At 39.6% G+C, this 20,608-nt stretch overlaps 1 protein-coding gene across 4 annotated transcripts in view; it reads left to right on the top strand.

Annotated features, from left to right (window-relative positions):
- LOC126184877 (cyclin-dependent kinase 17-like) overlaps nt 1–20,608 on the top strand; it is a 205,255-nt gene that overhangs the window by 121,085 nt on the left and 63,562 nt on the right. For all 4 annotated transcript variants that reach the window (XM_049927505.1, XM_049927502.1, XM_049927504.1 and 1 more), the window contains 3 exons: nt 5,459–5,641; nt 15,801–15,951; nt 18,732–18,853. In XM_049927505.1, the coding sequence (XP_049783462.1) occupies nt 5,459–5,641; nt 15,801–15,951; nt 18,732–18,853 (456 nt within the window). The remainder of the gene's footprint in view (nt 1–5,458; nt 5,642–15,800; nt 15,952–18,731; nt 18,854–20,608) is intronic.

Below are 20,608 nucleotides of genomic sequence, written 5' to 3'. Positions count from 1 at the left end.
CTAGAATATTATGGAAAGTCAATGTAGGAATAACTTCAAGGGAAGGTCCAAGATGAAAGATATTGTTCCAATTGTAGTTTAATTCAGAGTTGTATTGTAGTTTAATTCAGACTTGTCATTGTTATCTAAGAGATTAACACTGCCAAAGAGAAAAGCAGTACTTTGCCCACCATTTTTCGGTGACTTGGAGTCAGTTTAACATCACTTTAAACATTTGTTTTTATACTAATCTCTAATGATAAATTTTTATCATTCTTGTACTGATATCAGCAGATTGGAGCAGCTGTAATACTTCAAATATGTATCCAGGAGAACTTGTTGATGGCCCTTTGAATTTCAGTGAAAGCCTGACTTACTGATCACAGTAACATTGTTAGCGTACGAAGCGTGATATATGAGAGACACTAATGTTCATTTTCAAGTTTACTAGATCCAAATTATGTTCTTGCGAGTTAATATGTATGTAGCTTCATGCAGTGTTGATTAAGACATCTCTGTATGCAATGCGAAGAGTGTACAAAGTTTGTCTTATAATAAATTAGTCAGTTTAAACTCAAACTTACATGTATACTGTTTTATAAATGTGGGCCAAATTCACATATCGTAGATAAAGAGCTTTTGGAAAGCATAGAATATGTATGTATAGATGTACTCAGTCGTATCACAGTCATTTCATGGCATATGACAGTTCTTTCTCTGTGTGTAAAGGCTCATGTAGTGCACTTTGAGCTGCATTCTCTTACAGTGAGATTGTAATGTTGGCTACAGGGAAGGGAATAAGTTATTAAATTGGCATTGTACAATTTTATGTTTATGGTGACTGTGTGGAGAAGCAGATGAAGAAATATGACACATAGCATGGGTTCGTTCTGTGGCATATTGCTGATAAAAACTTTTCTGTGTTGAAATAGTCTTTCTTTTACTAACAGTAATTGCATGGTTATTCTGTAAATATTACTGGGTCATTCCATGTCAGTTCGACCAACTCCAGCTCATAGTCTCAGATTTGACTGAAATTCAGTACACTAATTCTACCATGTGTGGAACACTCGTGTACAAAGTATTAGTTTCCCCTGCCAATTAGTTCCACAATTATGGCTTGTGAAAGAAGGTGGCGTGACCCGGAAATTGCAACCCGCATCTGGCAGTCTATCTTCAGACCCATCTTCAGATCTTAATAACTTTGAAACTATTCCACACAGTCCAGTGAAATTTTTACAACCCAGTAACATCCATTTAGAGAACACACTCCATGAATCAAAACACCAACAACATATTTCTGAGGGAAAATAAAAAATTCCAAAATGTGATTTAAAAAATGTAATACATTAAAAGGTACATATTGTAGGTGCCCTCTATGCCAAATCTAATTCACTCAGAAAGGGTATAAATTTTTTGTGGTAAGCTTAATGTGACCTAAACACACACAGAACTTATCTTGCCCATATCAGTCACACAAGCAGAGTTACATGCACACGAGAATACAACAATTTGAAAAATTACCTAAAAGACATGGATTTTCGAAGTGTGGTAGCACAAAAGGGACAAGTGGTATCCAAGCCAAATTTCACACACTACATAAGTAGACCATAATGATATATATCTCAAAATTTCAGCATGTTATTGCAAGAAATTTGTGTACAATGGAAGTTGACAGATGTATTTGGTGATAGGGCCATTGCTCCACAACCCAATTTTGTAAAAACATATCGTAAACTATTCTGCCTCTCGTATCCTCTCCCACAACTGTTTAATCACTAAGCAACAACATATAGACAGATTAACACAACCTTTAATTAATGTTTACTGCGCCTTAACTGCTAAAAACCAGTCGATTGTGCTTCGAACAGAAATTCTCCCACACTTTAGCTACTGTACTCTGTACATTGAGTGGCAAATTGTACTGTCTTCCTGACACTGTGGTAGGAACTGGAACTGTCATAAGAATATGTTCAAAAGGAATCCAACACCTGTCTGCCAAACGTGGCCAATGAAATGATCTTGCTGGTCCTGCTGGTGCCATGAAGTTCACAAATACATCACCTTCTGCTTCGCAGCACTCTGCAACACATCCTAAGTACCATTTGTCATCATAATCAGCAATAACATAGCAACCTGGTTGTATGTTGCTGCTTTTGCTTCTGAATCCTGAGTCAGACACACTGTGAAGACACATGTTGTGCATGAACCTATAGTTATAACCGGACAGTCTGCTCATCTGCACATTGTCAGAGTCTGCTGGAGAGAAGTGATGATGGCTCCTTGTGCCGGCAACAGTTTTAACGTGTTCTAGTCTGCTTTCTAGCAACTCTTTGACTGATTTCACCTCATCTTTCAAAACATAGAATGATTGTATGCCAGAGATATTTTTCTGTACCTGGGGAAAAAATTGAAGAGGTGTTAGAATGTGACCTTCTGTAGGGTGCTGCAGTCTAGCTCGTGATGCCATGTACTTAATGGTAGCACCAATACCATCACATCTATTTTTACCATGACTTGTGAAAAAATTCCATTCGGCGTGAATCTGAAAACCATGGTAATGCATGCATAAATTTTTGAGATTTTTTACAGTTTTTGTACTGACTAACTGCCCCATCACTGAAGTATTTCGCAAAATGTATGTGAGGCAGCTTGTTTTTCACATGTGTCATGACAGTGCGAATGCGGGCATGAACTGCAATGGCATCATGAATTAAACAGTCACTAAAAACGCACAGGTTCATGACAGGCACATCACCCGATTCACCTCTATAGTAAATCGCAAATGGCTGGAGAGTTGCTTGACTGTTGTCCCAATGATATCCTTGGATGGCATCTTGAACTATAAATGCATAATTTTCAGAAAAGTCTAGTATTACTATAATTTCATCTTGTTTCAAATTATCCTTACAAAACTGGAGATAAACCGATTGTGCTGTTGCTGTGAAGCTGTGTGTTGTCAGTTTGTCTGTTTTTTGACAACACATTTAAAAAAAAAATCTTCCACTGTACTTTGCTTTGTTTCAAGACTTGTGCAATCGATGTGTGTCCATTGTTTATAAGAAACAAGTTCATTGTCATCCATAAGGAGTTCACCATACAGTTTGTTATTCATGTGTTCTGCAAGATTTGCCTTACCAGGACATTTTTCACACCTTTGTATCATGCACTGGTAGGAACGGATGTTACACACTAGCAGCTTCATTGCACCTTTGTAATCCAGACCAGAATCCTTTATAGCAGCAAACATCAGCTTAGAATTTTGATGGGTCGCACATACACAAACATTATGTGTGCCCCTTGAACTTACAGGCACAACCCATTTTGGCCGAAGATTGAAAAAAGATGATAAACCTACTTTGGTATTGGGATACTTTTCCTTGAATTCTACATATAGTTCTGATATGTTGCATAGCAACAGTCTTTTTTGCATCTGTACACGTACATTTCCCATTTTTGCCGTTACATAGTCTTTTTTTCTAGGCATTATTCGGCTGTAGTCATTATTTTCATAAAACTCCGACACTAGCACCTTTATTTCTGAACTCAGTTGCTTACCCTGAGCCTGCTGAAGTTGTGGAAGCTCTCCTTGGATTGCTTTTATTTTCCTACCTTTCTTTACCATATATGTAGAAACATTGAATTCTTTTGCAGTGTAGTCAATAGACCAGCTGGAAGGTGCAGGGGTAAGAATAGCTACTTTTTTCTGGCGTGTGGATATGGCACATTTTTCTTTCAAATCATGCACAATTTTGTCCAAATCAGAGCATTTCTGGCATGATTTCTGTTCCTATGGAGCAGATAGTTCTTCCTCTTCCACCATTAGTGTGTCAGCTATTTTGTGTTTTAATTCTGTTTGAGCTTCTTGTAGTTTTCTTCTACCATAGCTGGGCCTGTCTCTTTTTCCAACTTTGTGTGTCTTCATGAGAGACAAACCAAGAGCAGTAACTGAAGTATTTAATTGCTCATCCGCTGTGGTTGTAGGTGGCTGATACTCTTCGTCACTGTCATGTAAATTATCAGAATATTCATCATTTTTTAGCAGTGTAACACATGTGGATCGTAACTTTTGTCCTGGTTTCATGTTAAGTCCCATGCACTGATTCACTTTCCATACTGATATTATATCAATTTCTCTGAGGCTACACTTGTCTTCTTATGAATCCGAAATGGATTAAAACAACTTCTTTGTAGGAAAGAATACTTATCCAGAAACAGTTTCATATGATGATAAAAAACACTAAAGTTTCCTGGAACTGTACTTCTTGTGCCCACATGGTGTATCCCGAATCTCCATAGCAACAAATCTTGGTCCAATTCATTCAGATCATACAGTACAAAGTGAATGCCACATTTTGTTCCACATGTTGTTTTATGACATGCAGATGCTTGTGCTCTACCAATACAACAACTTGTTTGAACAAAAGCACCACCAGTAGTACACTCTTCTGCCTCCATACTGATTTTCCACAACAGTACTGACCAGTCTGAACTAGAATCTTAAAAACATGAGTAACCTGTAATTGTTGCTTGTTTCCTTTGTTGTTCCTGCCTAACAATGACTCATTCTGTCCCTGAAAACTACCATTGATTACCTTTCTGTTGCCTAATGGTTCCCAACAATTGCTGCAGCTTTATTTGAAACAAGCTGTCTGCATCATTACTATTACTTGCTAAATCGTGTTAAAAGAAACGTAACCAACTACATCTCTGTCAACTTTTATTGTACACAAATGCCTTGCAATAACAAGTTGAAATTTTGCCACATATTATATTATGGTCTACTTATGCAGTGTTTGAAATTTGGATTGGATATCACTTGTCCCTTTTGTGCTACCACACTTCGAAAATCCATGTTTTGTAGGTAATTTTTCAAATTGTTGTATTCTCGTGTGCATGTAACTCTGCTTGTGTGACTGATATGGGCAAGATGAGTTCTGTGTGTGTTTAGGTCACATTAAGCTTACCACAAAAAATTTATACCCTTTTTGAGTGAATTATATTTGGCATAGAAGGCACCTACAATATGTACCTTTTAACGTATTACATTTTTTTAATCGCATTTTGGAATTTTTTATTTTCCCTCAGAAATATGTTGTTGGTGTTTTGATTCATAGAGTGTGTTCTCTAAGTGGATGTTACTGGGTTGTAAAAATTTCACTGGACTGTGTGGAATAGTTCCAAAGTTATTAAGACCTGAAGTCTTAATAACTTTTGTCATACGTGAGGAAACAAAAGCTTGAGCTCTGGTTGTTGTGACATTATAAATAGCACATACTGAAATTAGTTAAGTTTTTACATTTTGTGTTTTCAGAATTGTGGTGTGTTATTTCTTGCTAATTATTTGAATCTGGCATTTATTTTGCTAACTATAATGTGTCAACAGTACTACTAGAAACAATACATACAAAGCAGCACTTAATCTTGCAGGAATTTCATTTATTGTATTATATGGAATTTGTGTATGATTATTTTGCAGCAAGACATTAACAAGCGACTGTCATTACCTGCTGATCTTCATCTTCCGGAATCTTTTATTGCAAAGCAAAATGTGAGTCCTACAATTGAGGGTCCACTCACACGTGCTACGAGAAGGCAATCGCTTTCAGAGATTGGATTTGGGCGTATTGAAACGTATACAAAGTTAGATAAACTTGGGCAGGTATGTACAAGAAAAAGTATAGCATTATTTTAATTTTTGCTGTTCTATATGTATTTAGAGTTACTTTATGTGAAAATATACATAGAATATAAAATACACATAAGATCATTTGGCATTATAACTATCACAGCCATTAAATTTTTACCAAGCTTCACTTTGTGACTATATAGGAGCAAATTCTTTTCCACAGAATATAGAGAAGGATGAGAAGTTAAAATAACAAATTTAAAGAAAATGGTATGAAAGAACCACAATGCATAATTTTAATGATGGTAGGGAGGATTCGAAAGGGTGGTTTGCTATGCTTTCATTGGTTCCATCATTCGTTCAGATTATAATGCCTAAACTCCAAACTGGACTGTCATAACATTTTAAACTCCATCACAATTGTTGACCCATAGCAGCAGGATTTTACATGATATAGAGTGTTACGGAATTAATTTAATTTTTTGAGTCACTAACAAGGCACAAATCTTAAAAAACTTCAATCGTAAAATGAGAAAAAATATTTGATGGGACTCAACGTTAGGAATTTGCGCAGAATTTAGATTTATTACATTTAACCAACTTTGTTCCCTATTTTACTTTTGAGGAAGTCACAGTGTAGGCTAATTCCCAAATCTCCAAAGTACTTAGTAATATACAGGGTGGTCAGAAACAGTGTGTAAAGCTTGTGAGGGTGTTGCAGGGTAGGTTGTGCTGAGAAATAACTGTTAAGAAACAAAATTGATACTGTGCACTGTTTCAAAGTTAATTAGCATTGAAGTTACCTAATCAAGCCACTGCATGCACAAATTGAAGTGGCCTGCCAGAGATGGTGCTGCCAAACATGTTCTTGGTTTTCTAAAACCAAGCAAGAGAGTGATACAAAAATTGGACATGGGATGGTCGTAGGGATCAAACACAAGCCAAAAGCTGAACAGTCTCATGTGCTATCATCTATGTTATGAGAACAACTGACACAAATTGTATCTGGGAGGCCACTGGAATTTGCGTGCACAATGGCCTGATTTGCTAACTTTGATGCTAATTAACCGAGAAGCAGTGAAAAGTAATGACTTTTTTTTTTTAAACAATTATTTCTCAGCATGTTAAAAGTTTCTCAGACTGTTTCTGACCGTCCTGTATATGGGCCCATTGCGGATACAAATCCTGAAAACAAATTGTGAGTGGGCAGTCATCCTTAGAAAGAAGAATCTAAAAATGAACAACTACAATTCTAATAAAACACAAGATCTAAACTGATTATGTTTCATCTTATTGGTATTATGAAAAAGACATCATGCTTATGGATCCAGGAAGCGTGTAAAAGAATTCCTGTAATCTGAAAAGTACTTATATTTGTTGGAAGATACTTGGAAAAGTTTAGTTCACCTTCCAGGAGGTAGTAGACTTCGGGAGCCCACATCCCTTGAGGAAAGTCCAAGGAAGATGGGGAAGAAGAAGGCATGGAATCAGACAAAAGTGCATGGTTTTACGCACACAAATTTACTAAAATGAGTCTTGTGCCATTTCATCACACACATTTACTAAAGTATTATGAAAAGGAAAGTTGCTATTCACCATATAGCGCAGATGCTGAGTTGCAGATAGGCACAACAAAAAGACTTTCACAATATAAGCTTTCGGCCAACAAGGCCTTTGTCAAAAATACACACATTCATGCCCGCACACGCAAATGCAACTCACACACACGTAACTGCAGCCTCTGGCAGCTAAAGCCACACTGCGAGCAACAGCAGCAGTTCATGATGGGATTGGCAACTAGGTGGGGGTAAGGAGGTGGCTGGGGTGGGGAGGGGGAGGGATAGCAGAGTAGGGACAGAGGGCAATGAAGTGCTGCTGGGGAGCACATGGGGACAAGGTGGAGAGAGGGTAGGGCAACTAGGTGCAGCCGAGAGGTTAAATCGAGGGCAGGGGAGAGGTGGTGGTGGTGGTGGTGGGGGGGGGGTTGTGGAAAAGGAGAGAAGTAAAAAGACTGGGTGCATTGGTGGAATGAGGGCTGTGTAGTGCTGGAATGGGGAAGAGAAGGGGCTGGATGGGTGAGAACAATGACTAAAGAGGATTGAGGCCAGGAGGGTTACGGGAACATAGGATATGAGTATATTGCAGGGAGAGTTCTCACCTGTGCAATTCAGAAAAACTGGTGTTGGTGGGAATGATCCATATGGCACAGGCTGTGGGGCAGTCATTTGAATGGAGGATTTCATGTTGGGCAGCATGCTTAGCGACAGGGTGGTCCACTTGCTTCTTGGCCACAGTTTGACAGTGGCCATTCATGCAGACAGACAGCTTGTTTGTTGTCATGCCTACATAGGTAGCCCAGCCTTTTAAGGGATATGTGATGTTTGTGACCAGACTGGAGCAAGTGGTGGTTGTGGTGGTGGTGGTGGTGGTGGTGGTGGTGGGAGGATGTATGGGATAGGTCTTGCATCTTGGCCACTGACAAACTGTGGCAAGAAACAAGTGGACCACCCTGTTGCTGAGCACACTGCCCAACACAACATCCTTCATTTCAATGACTGCTTCACAGTCTATGCCGTGTAGACGCTTCCCACCAACACCAGCTTTTATGGATTGCGCAGATGGGAACTCTCCCTGCAATATATCCTACGTTCCTGTAACCCTGCTTGCCCCAACCTTCGTTTGTCATTGTTCTCAACCATCCGGCCCCTTCCCTTTCCCAGTGCAGCACTACACAGCCGTCATTCCACCAATGCACCCAGTCTCTTTACTTCTCTCCTTTTCCGCTACCCCCCCTTCCAACCCCCCCACCCACCCACATCTCCCTTTCCGCAACCCCTGCTCCACTTCTCCCCTGACCACCCAACTGCAGCTAAGTGTCCTGTCCTCTTCTCTACATCGTTCCTGCGCACTCCCCAGCAGCACTTCACTATCCCTTCCCCTCCCTGCCCCAACCTCCTCCTTACCCCCACCCAGTTGCTACTCCCATCATGCGCTGCTGCTGTTTTTGCAGTGTGCCAGAGGCTACAGTCGCGCGCGCCTGTGTGTGTGTGTGTGTGTGTGTGTGTGTGTGTGTGTGTGTGTTGGCTGAAAACTTATATTGTGACAGTCTTTTTATTATGCCTATATGTGACTCATAATCTCTGATATATGGTGAGTAGCAACACTCCTTTTCGTAATACTGTTACATTCTGTTCAGGATTTTCCATTGTTTGACATTTATTAAAATGAGTCTTGTGTCATCTTCAAACCAAACTCTAAGGAAACTCCACACATAAATACCTCCTAAGATCCAGTGGAACATACTTGGAGCATCTGAAACTTGAAACTCAAGGATGGTCTCAATGTTTACTATTATGGAAAAAATACTTATTGAAATGGCACCCATGTATTAAGGAAATACAGTCTCTACTGAAATAATGCCTGACAGGGGGACAGGCCTAAAGATGGACTGACAGTCAATATGAATGTTGCACACACCATTCTGCACCTTTTCCTCTCATTACAGATTGTGAAACAATCACTGAAAGAGTGCATATTTTACTTGGTGTTACTGTGTTTAAAAATTATGTTCTATTCCAAGAAGTTCACAACATGGACAATTACACTAACTCTCAGACCTCCCTCAACTATTATTTCTTTCTAGATTTTTTAGAGCATATAATATGCTATGGGATTCCACATCATACTGTCCAGGAATAAAATGACAGTCTGTGTCATACTTGTCAGCTAGGGTGAGGCATATGATTGTGCAACAGTTCAGAAGCTAACCATCTGCAGAGGACCCTGGAGCCTTACACACCAGCAAAAACTGAGTGAAGTTGTCTCGAGATAATTCACCTGTTCACACAACACTGAATTTTCCAACTTGGTTTAAATTTATCAGAATATTCATACTATGAGGAATGCATGGAATGTTATGAACTCTTATCAGTCATTAACACAGGCCTTTCTAACATTCCATCAGCAAAGGCATCCCTTATCATACGTGTAGGCGAGTGAAGATAGTGTAGGCTACCCACCAGATGGCCCTATTGGAAGCATTCTGTGTATAAGTGAGCTGGTTGGCTACCCCTACCCTTCATGTATTCAGACAGTCCAATACGGTCACTTACACTATGCCTTGTCCTCAAGACCACCCCCACATCAGCTGTTTGCCCACCCCAGCCCACCTCTGCCGGTGGGTGTCTGGCTGCCAATGGTGCATGCTTGAGCTGGAACTGCTTGCATTAAAGTGTCGTGGAGAGCTTACACTATTCTAAATGTCTTTCATCTATTAGCATTTACAAAAACAGAATGGCTAGTAGTTTAGTATCTGCTTATTGAGTCCCCTAAATATTTCTTTACTCACAGCCTATTCAGCATATCCATTATCTCCACAGTTGCCACTTCTGTAAGACAGTGGGAAAGGAATTATCAATCTGTTGGTTAGTCAGGCAGGTGGGGAATGAGGTAAATGAGGTAGCAGATACAGCAGCATAATGTACAACAGAGAAATGGAAATGAGCGTACGGCATTGTGGACCGGGAGTCTCCCATTCGGGAAAGTTTGGCCGCGGAGGGCAAGTGCTTATTGCATACGATGCCACATTGAGCTACTTGTGTGTCGGAGGTGGGGGTGAAATGATGATGAAGAAAACACAATACGCAGTCCCTGAGCAGAGAAAGTCTCCGGCCTCCTTGGCGTGGCAGCATGCCGCCGTGCTGACCACTCAGCTAACGGGGGAGACTACAACAGAGAATCGTGGTGACACAAGAAGTAAGGAAGAGTAAATGTAGTTGCATTTTAACACAGTTCTGTTGTATTTAAAGCATAGAAGTTTACATAAAATTGTATTTTAACTGGTACTGTTTTATAATCTGATGAATGAGGAGCCATCATAACAGCAGGGATCCATCCTTATGTTCCAGCAGAAGAAAAATACTGTAAGATTTTTGAAAGATTACTATGTTATGTCAGTTATTACTGTATTGTTAGAAGGAAGTATTTTTGTGTTTTTTCAATGTCTGTCATTTTCGTGTAAGTTGCCTGCAACATTCCACCTATCTACTGTTCATTTCTTCGTTTTAATTTGCTTTTTATGGGTTAGACATTTTTGCGTTGATAGAATGTCTGAAGCCTTATTAACTGATGTGGCATTCCACATGTGCAGGATGTCTCTCCTAAGAGTCCTCAGGTCCATTTTCTCTGGTGTTTTGGTAAATTGTTGGAATTTAGTTTTTGCTATGTGTAGCTGGAGTTACCCCAAACAAATGCTACTCATCTCATCTTCCACACGACTTCCAGTGTTGATGGAAAATGTCAGTTTCTTTCGATTACAAACAAAATTATTTTTAAAACAAAATGTTGTGTGCCCATACATAAACCTTTTTCATTATCTTCAAGGGCACTAAAATTTTGCTTTGGGAAGGGGTTTGCACAGGCTTACCACATATACCTGTGGTATGGAGAGACCCCCAGTAATGTCATTCTAAACTCTAACTCTACATACCAATTATTTTATATCCACACTCGATGTGATAATGCTGCGAACTGTCACTGTCAGCACAAATGTAACTATAGGAGCTGACTGTGGCTCGACAACAGGGCCACGGAGCTGAACACCAGAGGAGGGAACAAAACTTGATGTGCTAGTCAATCTGTGGGGAGCAGTGAGTCTGAATGCCTGTACAGATGAGCACGGATATAAATGAAGACATTACCAGTACTATCAACTGGCACTAGCATGCTAAAACCTCGTGCAGTGCAGCACGAAGTCCATGTAGTTGAAATCAATGTAAGAGCTGCTGAGCCAGGCCTGTCACAGCCGACAGGTAAACACCTTAGTCAGTGACTCTGCACATGACATACTTCATGTGCCACCTTCATGACAGTGTTCTGTCCTATTCCACCGCTGTATCTTCACCACCTCATCCGCATCCATTTCAATGGCTGAAAATGGCCTGGCTTCTGCTGCAAAACCAGTGAGGGCGCGAGGTTCCCTGGCAGTAGATCGACCACTGAAGGAAGCAATGCTGATGCAGCTAGATGGAAGACTGTGGAGGCTTTTGTGACAGTTGGTCCACCAGCATCAGTTGGGATGGGCACTTGACCATTAGGAAGTAGGGGGAGGAGGGCACTGGGTCAAATTCCAGGGGCACCACATCAGCAGTTGTGGGAGCTATGCTCGCTGGTATCCCAGTCTACTGTCAAAGGTAGGCTGGCGGAAGGCACAAAGAGCTGCCCACAGTGGCACATACTGCAACTGGTAAGAGCACTCCCCACCCCCCATTACTCCTCCCTCCCTCCCCCTCATTAGACTAATGCCCTGACCGACCGCGTCACTGGGGCAGCTAGGAGGTGGCGGCAAGGTTGCAGGCACAACTAATTGGAATAACAGATCCAGTGCTCACAACCATCATCTGCCACAAACAAATGCTGACTTTTGTGGCCCACCACTACAACCAGCAGCCATCTTTGCTGCCAGCCACAAGACCGCTTGTGACTCAGGGTGCAACAAATCCAAAAGACCCCTCAGTTGGCGCCCTTCTAAATGCCCCATCAGATTGCGCCCATTAACCAATGTGACCCATTATGTGGCAAGAAAACTAGATAGTCCATTGTCACAGTATGAGGCAGACAGAGGCTTTTTCATTTGAGTCTTGAATGTTTACACGAATCGCTACACCTCCATGTTAGAGGCTGTGTGGAATGGTGCAGTTTTCAGATGCTGGATACCAATGTGGATGCAAAAGTCCGCGATCTCCCGCATCGCGAATCGCCAACCGTTATCAGAGACTAGGATCTGTGGAGAGCGCTTGATAACAAAAATGACAAACAATGTGCAAATAGTGACTGTCAATGTCATGGAGGACAGTTTGGCAACACATAGAAAACTGACAATACATTGATCACCAACCTCTACTCACAAAGGGACCCACAAAGTCGATGTGCGCCCTGTCCCCAAGGTGCTCCAGAATTGGCTGAGGGGAAAACTGATGCAGTGGTGCTGCCTGATTCTGCATACAGGCTGCACAAACCTGCACACGGTGTTCAATATTGCTATCAGTTTCTGGCCAGTAGATGCGATGCTGCACCAAAATCTTCATGTGGACATAACCCAGTGCATTGCATGCAGCAGCTGGAGTATGTGAGGACGCAATACTGGAGAGACAACCACTCAATATCTTTACTCAAGCAGATGATTCCTTAGCAGCTTTGAGGTATGACACGTGTCTCCGAAAACAATACTTTTTTCTTTTGATCTGATGGATTTTTGAATCCTGAGTAATTAGTATAGCCTTTAGATTGCCTATAAGTTTTCTGTGAGAAGGCCCCATATCACATACAAATTCAGATTCAGTGTTTCTACAACTTGAATTATTTCAGTTAACATTTACTTATAAGTGGCTGTATAAAAAGTATAATCAGTAAGCTCCTTTCATTTTCGTACAAACTTTTGATGATCATAACTTGAGAATTGTTGTTGGATTCTCCAACAATCTCTTCTACCCTTGTAAAAACATAAGTCGTTGTTAACTTCATTTCATCAAAACTAAGAATTACATGTTTTTTCCAAATTTAGGTAGTATCTTTGATTAGTTTTTCATCATATTAAGGCTTAAATCAGCAACACTTTGTGACTCTCTAAACTCCTTTAGTGTTCTTGTAATAATGACTGCACTAGGAAGAGGATATTTCAATGTTTCCTTGGCCAAACATAACACTTTTTGAGATAAACAGTGTAAAGTCACTGCCCTTAAATATCTTCAGATGACCAGTTAGTCCACAATCTTTTCATAATCTCTTGTTGTTGACAGTCAGGAAAAGAACCACAACCCCTCTTTGAAAATGTTTCATTTTAGTACCTCTGCATTATACCAAGAGTGACGAACTTGTAAATCTGTGTTATTTTGCTTAAGTTCTTTTATTTCATTTTCCATAATTTACCGGGTGATCAAAAAGTCAGTATAAATTTGAAAACTGAATAAATCACAAAATAATGTAGATAGAGAGGTAAAAATTGACACACGTGCTTGGAATGAAATGGGGTTTTATTAGAACCAAAAAAATACAAAAGTTCAAAAAATATCCGACAGATGGCGCTTCATCTGATCGGAATAGCAATAATTATCATAACAAAGTAAGACAAAGCAAAGATGATGTTCTTTACAGGAAATGCTCAATATGTCCACCGTCATTCCTCAACAGTAGCTTTAGTCAAGGAATAATATTGTGAACAGCACTGTAAAGCATGTCCGGAGTTATGGTGAGGCATTGGCGTCGGATGTTGTCTTTCAGCATCCCTAGAGATGTCGGTCGATCACAATACACTTGCGACTTCAAAGCCAAGAATCGCACAGACTGAGGTCTGGGGACCTGGGACGCCAAGCATGACGAAGTGGCGGCTGAGCACGCGGTCATCACCAAACAACGCGTGCAAGAGATCTTTCATGCGTCTAGCAATATGGGGTGGAACGCCATCCTGCATAAACATCGTACGTTCCAGCAGGTGTTTATCATCCAGGCTGGGGATGATGCGATTCTGTAACATATCTGTGTACCTCTCATCACGCAGTTCCTCGAAGAAAAAAGGCCCGATAACGGTAGATGTGGTAAACCCAACCCATACCATGACTTTCTCGTCGCGCAATGGAGTTTCCACAACAGCTGTAGGACTTTTGGTAGCCCAAATTCTGCAGTTGTGGGTGTTGACAGACCCTCGGGGCAACGTAATGAGCTTCGTCGGTCCACAACACGTTCCAATCGTCATCTTTTGAGACGCCCACACCTCAAATGCCCTCCGCTTCACTAAATCGTCAGGTAACAGTTCATGATGCCGATGGATTTTGTACGGATAGCATCGGAGGGTACGCCTCAGTGCCAACCAAACAGTAGTGTATGGAATGCCGGTGCGACGTGCGACTGCATACATAGACGAACCCGCTACAGTCTCCATTTCTTCCCGAACTGTCTCAGCAGCATTACGCCTTGTGCTCGGTCGGCCACTACGAGATCTATCGTCTAAACAACCCATGGCTTTGAACTTCGAAATCATTCTCGCCACAGCTGCATTTGTCAATGGCCCTTAACCCATTCGAATTCCCTTCCTATGGCGATAGGATCGTAACGCTAAACTAGCACATTCCCCATTCTGGTAATACAGCTTCACTAAAAGCGCCTTTTCAGGTAACGTCAACATGCTGCGGGTGCTGGCGCATCTGATTCTCTCTCTCATTACAGCTTCTTTTACACACAATTGTCATGTGCAGTCACTCACGTTTTGCTGTCCAGCGCCATCTGTCAGACATTTTGTGAACTTTATTTTTTTTCCTTCTTTTTTTTCCGATCTACATTATTGCATGGTTTATTAAGTTTTCAAATTTGTACTGACTTTTTTATCACCAGGTATAATCATTTGATACAAATGTGCTCTGACACATTTACAGCATTATTTGTTTTCATAGTTAATGTTTCCTTTAATACCAATTTGTCTGTTAATTCGTAACATATTTACTTGTAAAATCTATTCTTGTATTTTATGGTAACTTCATTTTATGTGTGTGAATTTTTCTCTCACTGTTGGGCTCATTGCTGCCTCTAAATCAACCACGGAAAATGGAAGATATAGAGCTGGGACAGCATAGGGGGGAAGGGGGGGGGGGGGGTCAGCTTGTGTTTTGGAAGCAGATTCAACACTTCACTTTACAAATACCTTTCTTAATCTAAATCAGCAAAATGTTATGGCAACAGAGAAAAAATTGGCATGTTTACTGGCATTTATCCATATTTGTTTTATAAATGTTTCTCTTTTTCTGCAGGGATTAGTATAATTCATGATTGCACAGTAAATTGTTATTTTTCGCCATAAACAATTCATAACATTCTCTCAGAACCCCTCAAAACACAATGGCAACACAATAGATTATGGCAATGGCTGGTTGCTGGATGGTGGCAGGGTCACATGCGACATCATCGTTGCAGCTTGCTACTGTGCGCACGCTCTGTGATCTTTACTTTGTATTATAGTAATGGTGGTGTAAATATTTTTCAGATAGCTCTACTTACCACCCCTTACCTTTTCTCCAAATCTTGTATCTTCATTTCTAGTCTAGGTTTGCAGTTGTCATTTTTCTGAGAGATTAATGTTTCAGATTGGTAAGTGTTGTTATTTCCAATTTCAGTTAATTTTTTGTGAATATTTTCTGTCTTACAGGGCACATATGCAACTGTTTTCAAAGGAAAATCACGGCTGACTGATAACCTTGTTGCCTTAAAAGAAATTCGCCTTGAACATGAAGAAGGCGCTCCATGCACAGCAATAAGAGAGGTTTCTTTACTTAGGGAGCTCAGACATGCCAACATAGGTAACATTATTTTCTGATGTAGTGTACTTGAACTACTGATTCCATCATTAATTTTTTTTAAATTTGAATGGTTAATATGTTAACATTTTTACGATATACTAAAAAAAGTATTAAGTTGTTTCAGTCCTATATCATATGAGTTTAGTAAAAAGAAACAGTGACATATGATCATTTGGGTGAAAGCAAGTCAGTATATCACATGTCATTGGATAGCATTCAGGATACATATTCATTGTGAGTTAACCAATACACATGTAATGCAATGGACTTGAATTTGTAATTTTGTTTTTGCAATTCATTTATTTGACTTCTGTAAGCAGATATGCCCATTATTCACGAATTTAATAGTCGAGGAACTGTAATGACCTTCCATAAGAACTTTGGAGATTCACTTATTTGACAGTAGTATGCAATGCAAACAATTAGGTAACAAATGTTGTTTTATTTTCATGTGAGCAAGCAGATCAGTAGAATAAATAGTTGACAAAATGAATGACCTGTGGAAATAAAAAGTTCTTCTCAAAGCTTTTCTTTATGAAAACTCACAGTAGCAAACAAAATCATTAAATATTATAGTAGTCCAACAAATATTAACCAATGTGAATAATAACCATAATTGTCTGTTGGAAAAAGCTGCTATTAAAATGTTGTTATCTTACATACTAAATGGAAAATTGTTTTGAGTCAAAAGATATGAGGTCATTCAAGCTGCTATGAAGTTATTGTTTCTGTTTCACTTGTATGACAGCGTAAAAAATTCTCTTACCATCACTGAGGCCTATAAATCCTCAAAATGCAGGATTCTGTGTAGAGTTATGCAATTCATGGCACAGTGGCCAAATACAGTTAAACCTAATATTAACCCTCGAGTGTCCGCATCCATGTATGAAGTGTGCTAACAATAAAAAACATTGTCTTACACCGTTCCATTGTTATTTTACAACTGTGAGCCCAGAGCTTTTCCTTCATTATTGCTTCAGCTAACACAGTGATAAGTTGTGCTGTTATGTGTCCAAGTTGGCAGCAGTAATACAAAATAAACAGCAAGCTAGGTGAGAAAAAATTTATGATCTGTACAAGAAAATTATCCAGATTCCAAGCTAGCAGCACAGTCCCACAATGAGGCAGTTGGGTGGGATCTTATGCAACTGTGCTGTTTAATGTGTCGAATGGGTCATTACCATGAGATAATGTGTACGCAATAATGGAATGATACAATGAAAGTTGCCGCGCAGGATTAGCCGCGCGGTCTAGGGCGCTGCAGTCATGGACTGTGCTGCTGGTCCCGGCGGAGGTTCGAGTCCTCCCTCGTGTGTGTGTGTGTGTGTGTGTGTGTGTGTGTGTGTGTGTGTGTTTTTTTTTTTTTTTTGTCCTTAGGATAATTTAGGTTAAGTAGTGTGTAAGCTTAGGGACTGATGACCTTAGCAGTTAAGTCCCATAAGATTTCACACACATTTGAACATTTTTGAACAATGAAAGTTTATTGATTATACAGTGATTTGGTTTATGTAATGTAAGTTTATTTTATCGTTTTCTAATTAAACTGAGATTAAACTGTGGTTTTGCTCATACATGTGTACACTGGTAACAAAGGCAGCTGTTCTGTAAATGTGTACTACGCACCCGCTCATGTTATAAAAACAACAGTATGCCCGTTCGAGGGTTAAAGAAACTACGTTTAAGAAACTCCAACATTTTGATGGTCACTTCTTGTGGTTCTGGTGAAACTGCTGTAAAAATTATTATGAAATTATTTATGAATTACAGCTTATTTTTTATTTAATTCTTAACATACCAGAGAGTTTGTGGTTTCTTACTATTGACGACTGGCAAAATATATGACAGAGGTAAAAGGGTAGAGATGGGGGACAACAAAAAACCGATAAGAATTGTGTGTTATAATTGATGGAAATGAAATGATCTCATCATTAATAATGGTTAAGTTTAAAACGATATGTTTTAAAAACATGAAAGGAGTTCCATGCACTTATGACTTCAGTATCAATGCCTGGATGACCACAGAAATTTTTACAGTGTTACCTAAAAGTTTAGGTGCCAGGACTGGAACAAATGAATGGTTGTTCTTATGACAGAAAGATCCCTTCCACGTACAGAGGTGACTTAATTTTTTTAGCAATGTCAATGCTGTGTTTTTCCTGCTAACTGCACAAGTCACCTACACCTCTGTACCTGGTCATAGTTCATTGCATGAAACCAAAATACGAAGTGGTTGTTGTGGAGAGAATAATTTAGTCCATGAGGAAATATGAACATTTTGAAAACTATACACTTGCTTGTTGCTGCCAGGAGTGTGGTGACTTAAAATACTGCACTGAACTGTTTTGGAACTTTTGGCTTTGGTTCAAGGTCGGTTGCTCTAAAAGAAAATGACTTACCTAAAAAAAAATGGAAAGACGTCAGAGATATGTTTATGGTGATGGGATTCAGGCTTTCATTCACCAGATAGTTGCAGATGAGCTGTGTTATACTCTTGTGAGCTGAATACAAGCTGAATAGGAAGCTGGCAGTTGCAGCACTGAGAATGGAAGAGAAGACAAAGAATCAGTTGTAGCTTTGGAAGTACCTCATATACTTTGGAACTGTTTTTTCCTCAGTTCATTTACAAGTCACCAGTGTTTCGGTCAGGTGATTGTATATGATATGTTGCATGACAAAGATACTACATGTCATGTGACAACAAAGATTGTATTCTATTCTAACATAATGTTTTGTGCTAATTTTTTGTGTACATGTTTCTCAGATAATGACATTTGTTCCAGTGACATTACATGACATAGTTCATACTGAGAAGTCTCTCACCTTAGTGTTTGAGTATTTAGAAAAGGATTTGAAGCAATACATGGATGAGTGCTGCAACATTCTCAGCATGAACAATGTAAAGGTATGGAATGTTAATACTTTATTACATTTAATTAGTGAAAATTTGCTGTGTAATAGTAAAGCCTCTTTTGGTGTGACAGCTAACTGGATGGAAATAAAGTAATAAAAGGAACACATAATGTTCCATTAGAATGTGTTTTTCTTAAATTGTATACATCTTCTAACCAGCTTCTTACATGTGTTCAAATTTTATTTGAAGGACACCTAGCCTCTGTTGTAAAGGGGATGGGGTAGTCTAGTTGAAATTTGACTGTTGCAATTCCACAACATCCACACTTCTTGTCTCAGTGCCACAACATTACACTACCACTGTGGGAGGTGAAACTGCAGGTGCCCTCCATTTCAAAATATTAGTATCATTAGAGAAAAATAATCATCCATATTGTATATATGCAGCCCATAAGAACAAATTTATTATATACAGAAATGATTCTTACTGAGAACTGTCCACAGTTGTTGATTCTCTATTAAATATGGAATCTTTAAAGTGTGATTCCATCAACCACATTTGAAGACAGTATCTGTATAAGTAGCTCTTTGAACTATCTGGATGCAAATCAGTTCCCTGGTGACTCACTTTGTCAATACTTTCACTTCAAAACTGTATTACAATGTTTTTCAAGTTCCTGCAACATTAGAGCATTGCTGTGCCAATGTTTCCTTCCAGTGTTTTTCACGTATACAGCCACATTTGTCCAGTCTTGTACTGTTATCTCCCTTGTGCACCTTTGTATCATCCTTTCTAAGTTTGTAATGACAGATTGCAGAAATTTGTCACATAATATTTTTGTTTAATTATGTTTCAAATCAGTTTGATTGTATTCAGGTAGGGGAGTGTGTGTGTGTGTGTGTGTGTGTGTGTGTGTGTGTGTGTGTGTGTGTGTGTGTGTGTGTGGTGGGGGGACATTTTCTTTTAAAACCCTTCCCACAATGTCCAAGGTGTTCTGTCACTGAGGTATTACTTTTTCACAACCATTACGATGTATTTACTACATGGGAAACAAGATTCAGAGTTTAATTTCCTTGAACTGTGCAGCGTGGTGCACTATCATGTACACTATGCATCTGTTAAAGAGATTTGAGATGCCTTTCATGCAGCCACTTATTATACATAATTTTTGTGTTCATCCTATCAGCTTTGCAATGCATTAATGAGGCACTTCTGTTTCCATACTTTCCTCATTGCTTGGTTTTTGATATTAGTACGTCTAGGCCCTCAGTTCGGTCCACTCTTTGGCCTTGTAATTCTGTTGTGTTGTCTTCGAAGTTTGGCTGTCGCTGTTGTTGTCTGTCTGTGGTTTTCGGCGACTCTCCATTGACAGCCTTGACCAGTCGGCCATTGTCTTCTGGTCTTGTGTGATTCCAGTTACTATATGTTGGAATGCATGTGAACAATGGCTGTGTTACTCAGGTACAGCTATAACTACCCCTTGTGGGAGAACATGATTTCCCCCACCCCACCCCTTGACAGCCTGCAAAGTTAGTTCCAATATTTTCCTCCAGTAAAGATATTTCAGGTAAGTTATACACTCACTACTAAAAGGTGTTTCCATGTGACTCTGAATGTCCATTAGAGCAAAAACTTCAATAATAACAAATTATTTAACTCACATCACTACAAGCAGATAATGGAATGATTTCATACCAGTACAATATTACGTCCAGCACGATAGTGGTACCTTTCCTGTGACCAAAAATAGTATCTTTAACCATGGTTTTTACTGCTTCTCCCATATCAAGCTATTCCAGTTAAAGT

The sequence above is a fragment of the Schistocerca cancellata genome, chromosome 4 (genome assembly GCF_023864275.1).
Source record: "Schistocerca cancellata isolate TAMUIC-IGC-003103 chromosome 4, iqSchCanc2.1, whole genome shotgun sequence".
NCBI lineage: Eukaryota > Metazoa > Arthropoda > Insecta > Orthoptera > Acrididae > Schistocerca > Schistocerca cancellata.
The sequence above is the reverse complement of the archived record's forward strand: the minus strand, read 5'-3'. Positions and strand labels throughout refer to the sequence as shown.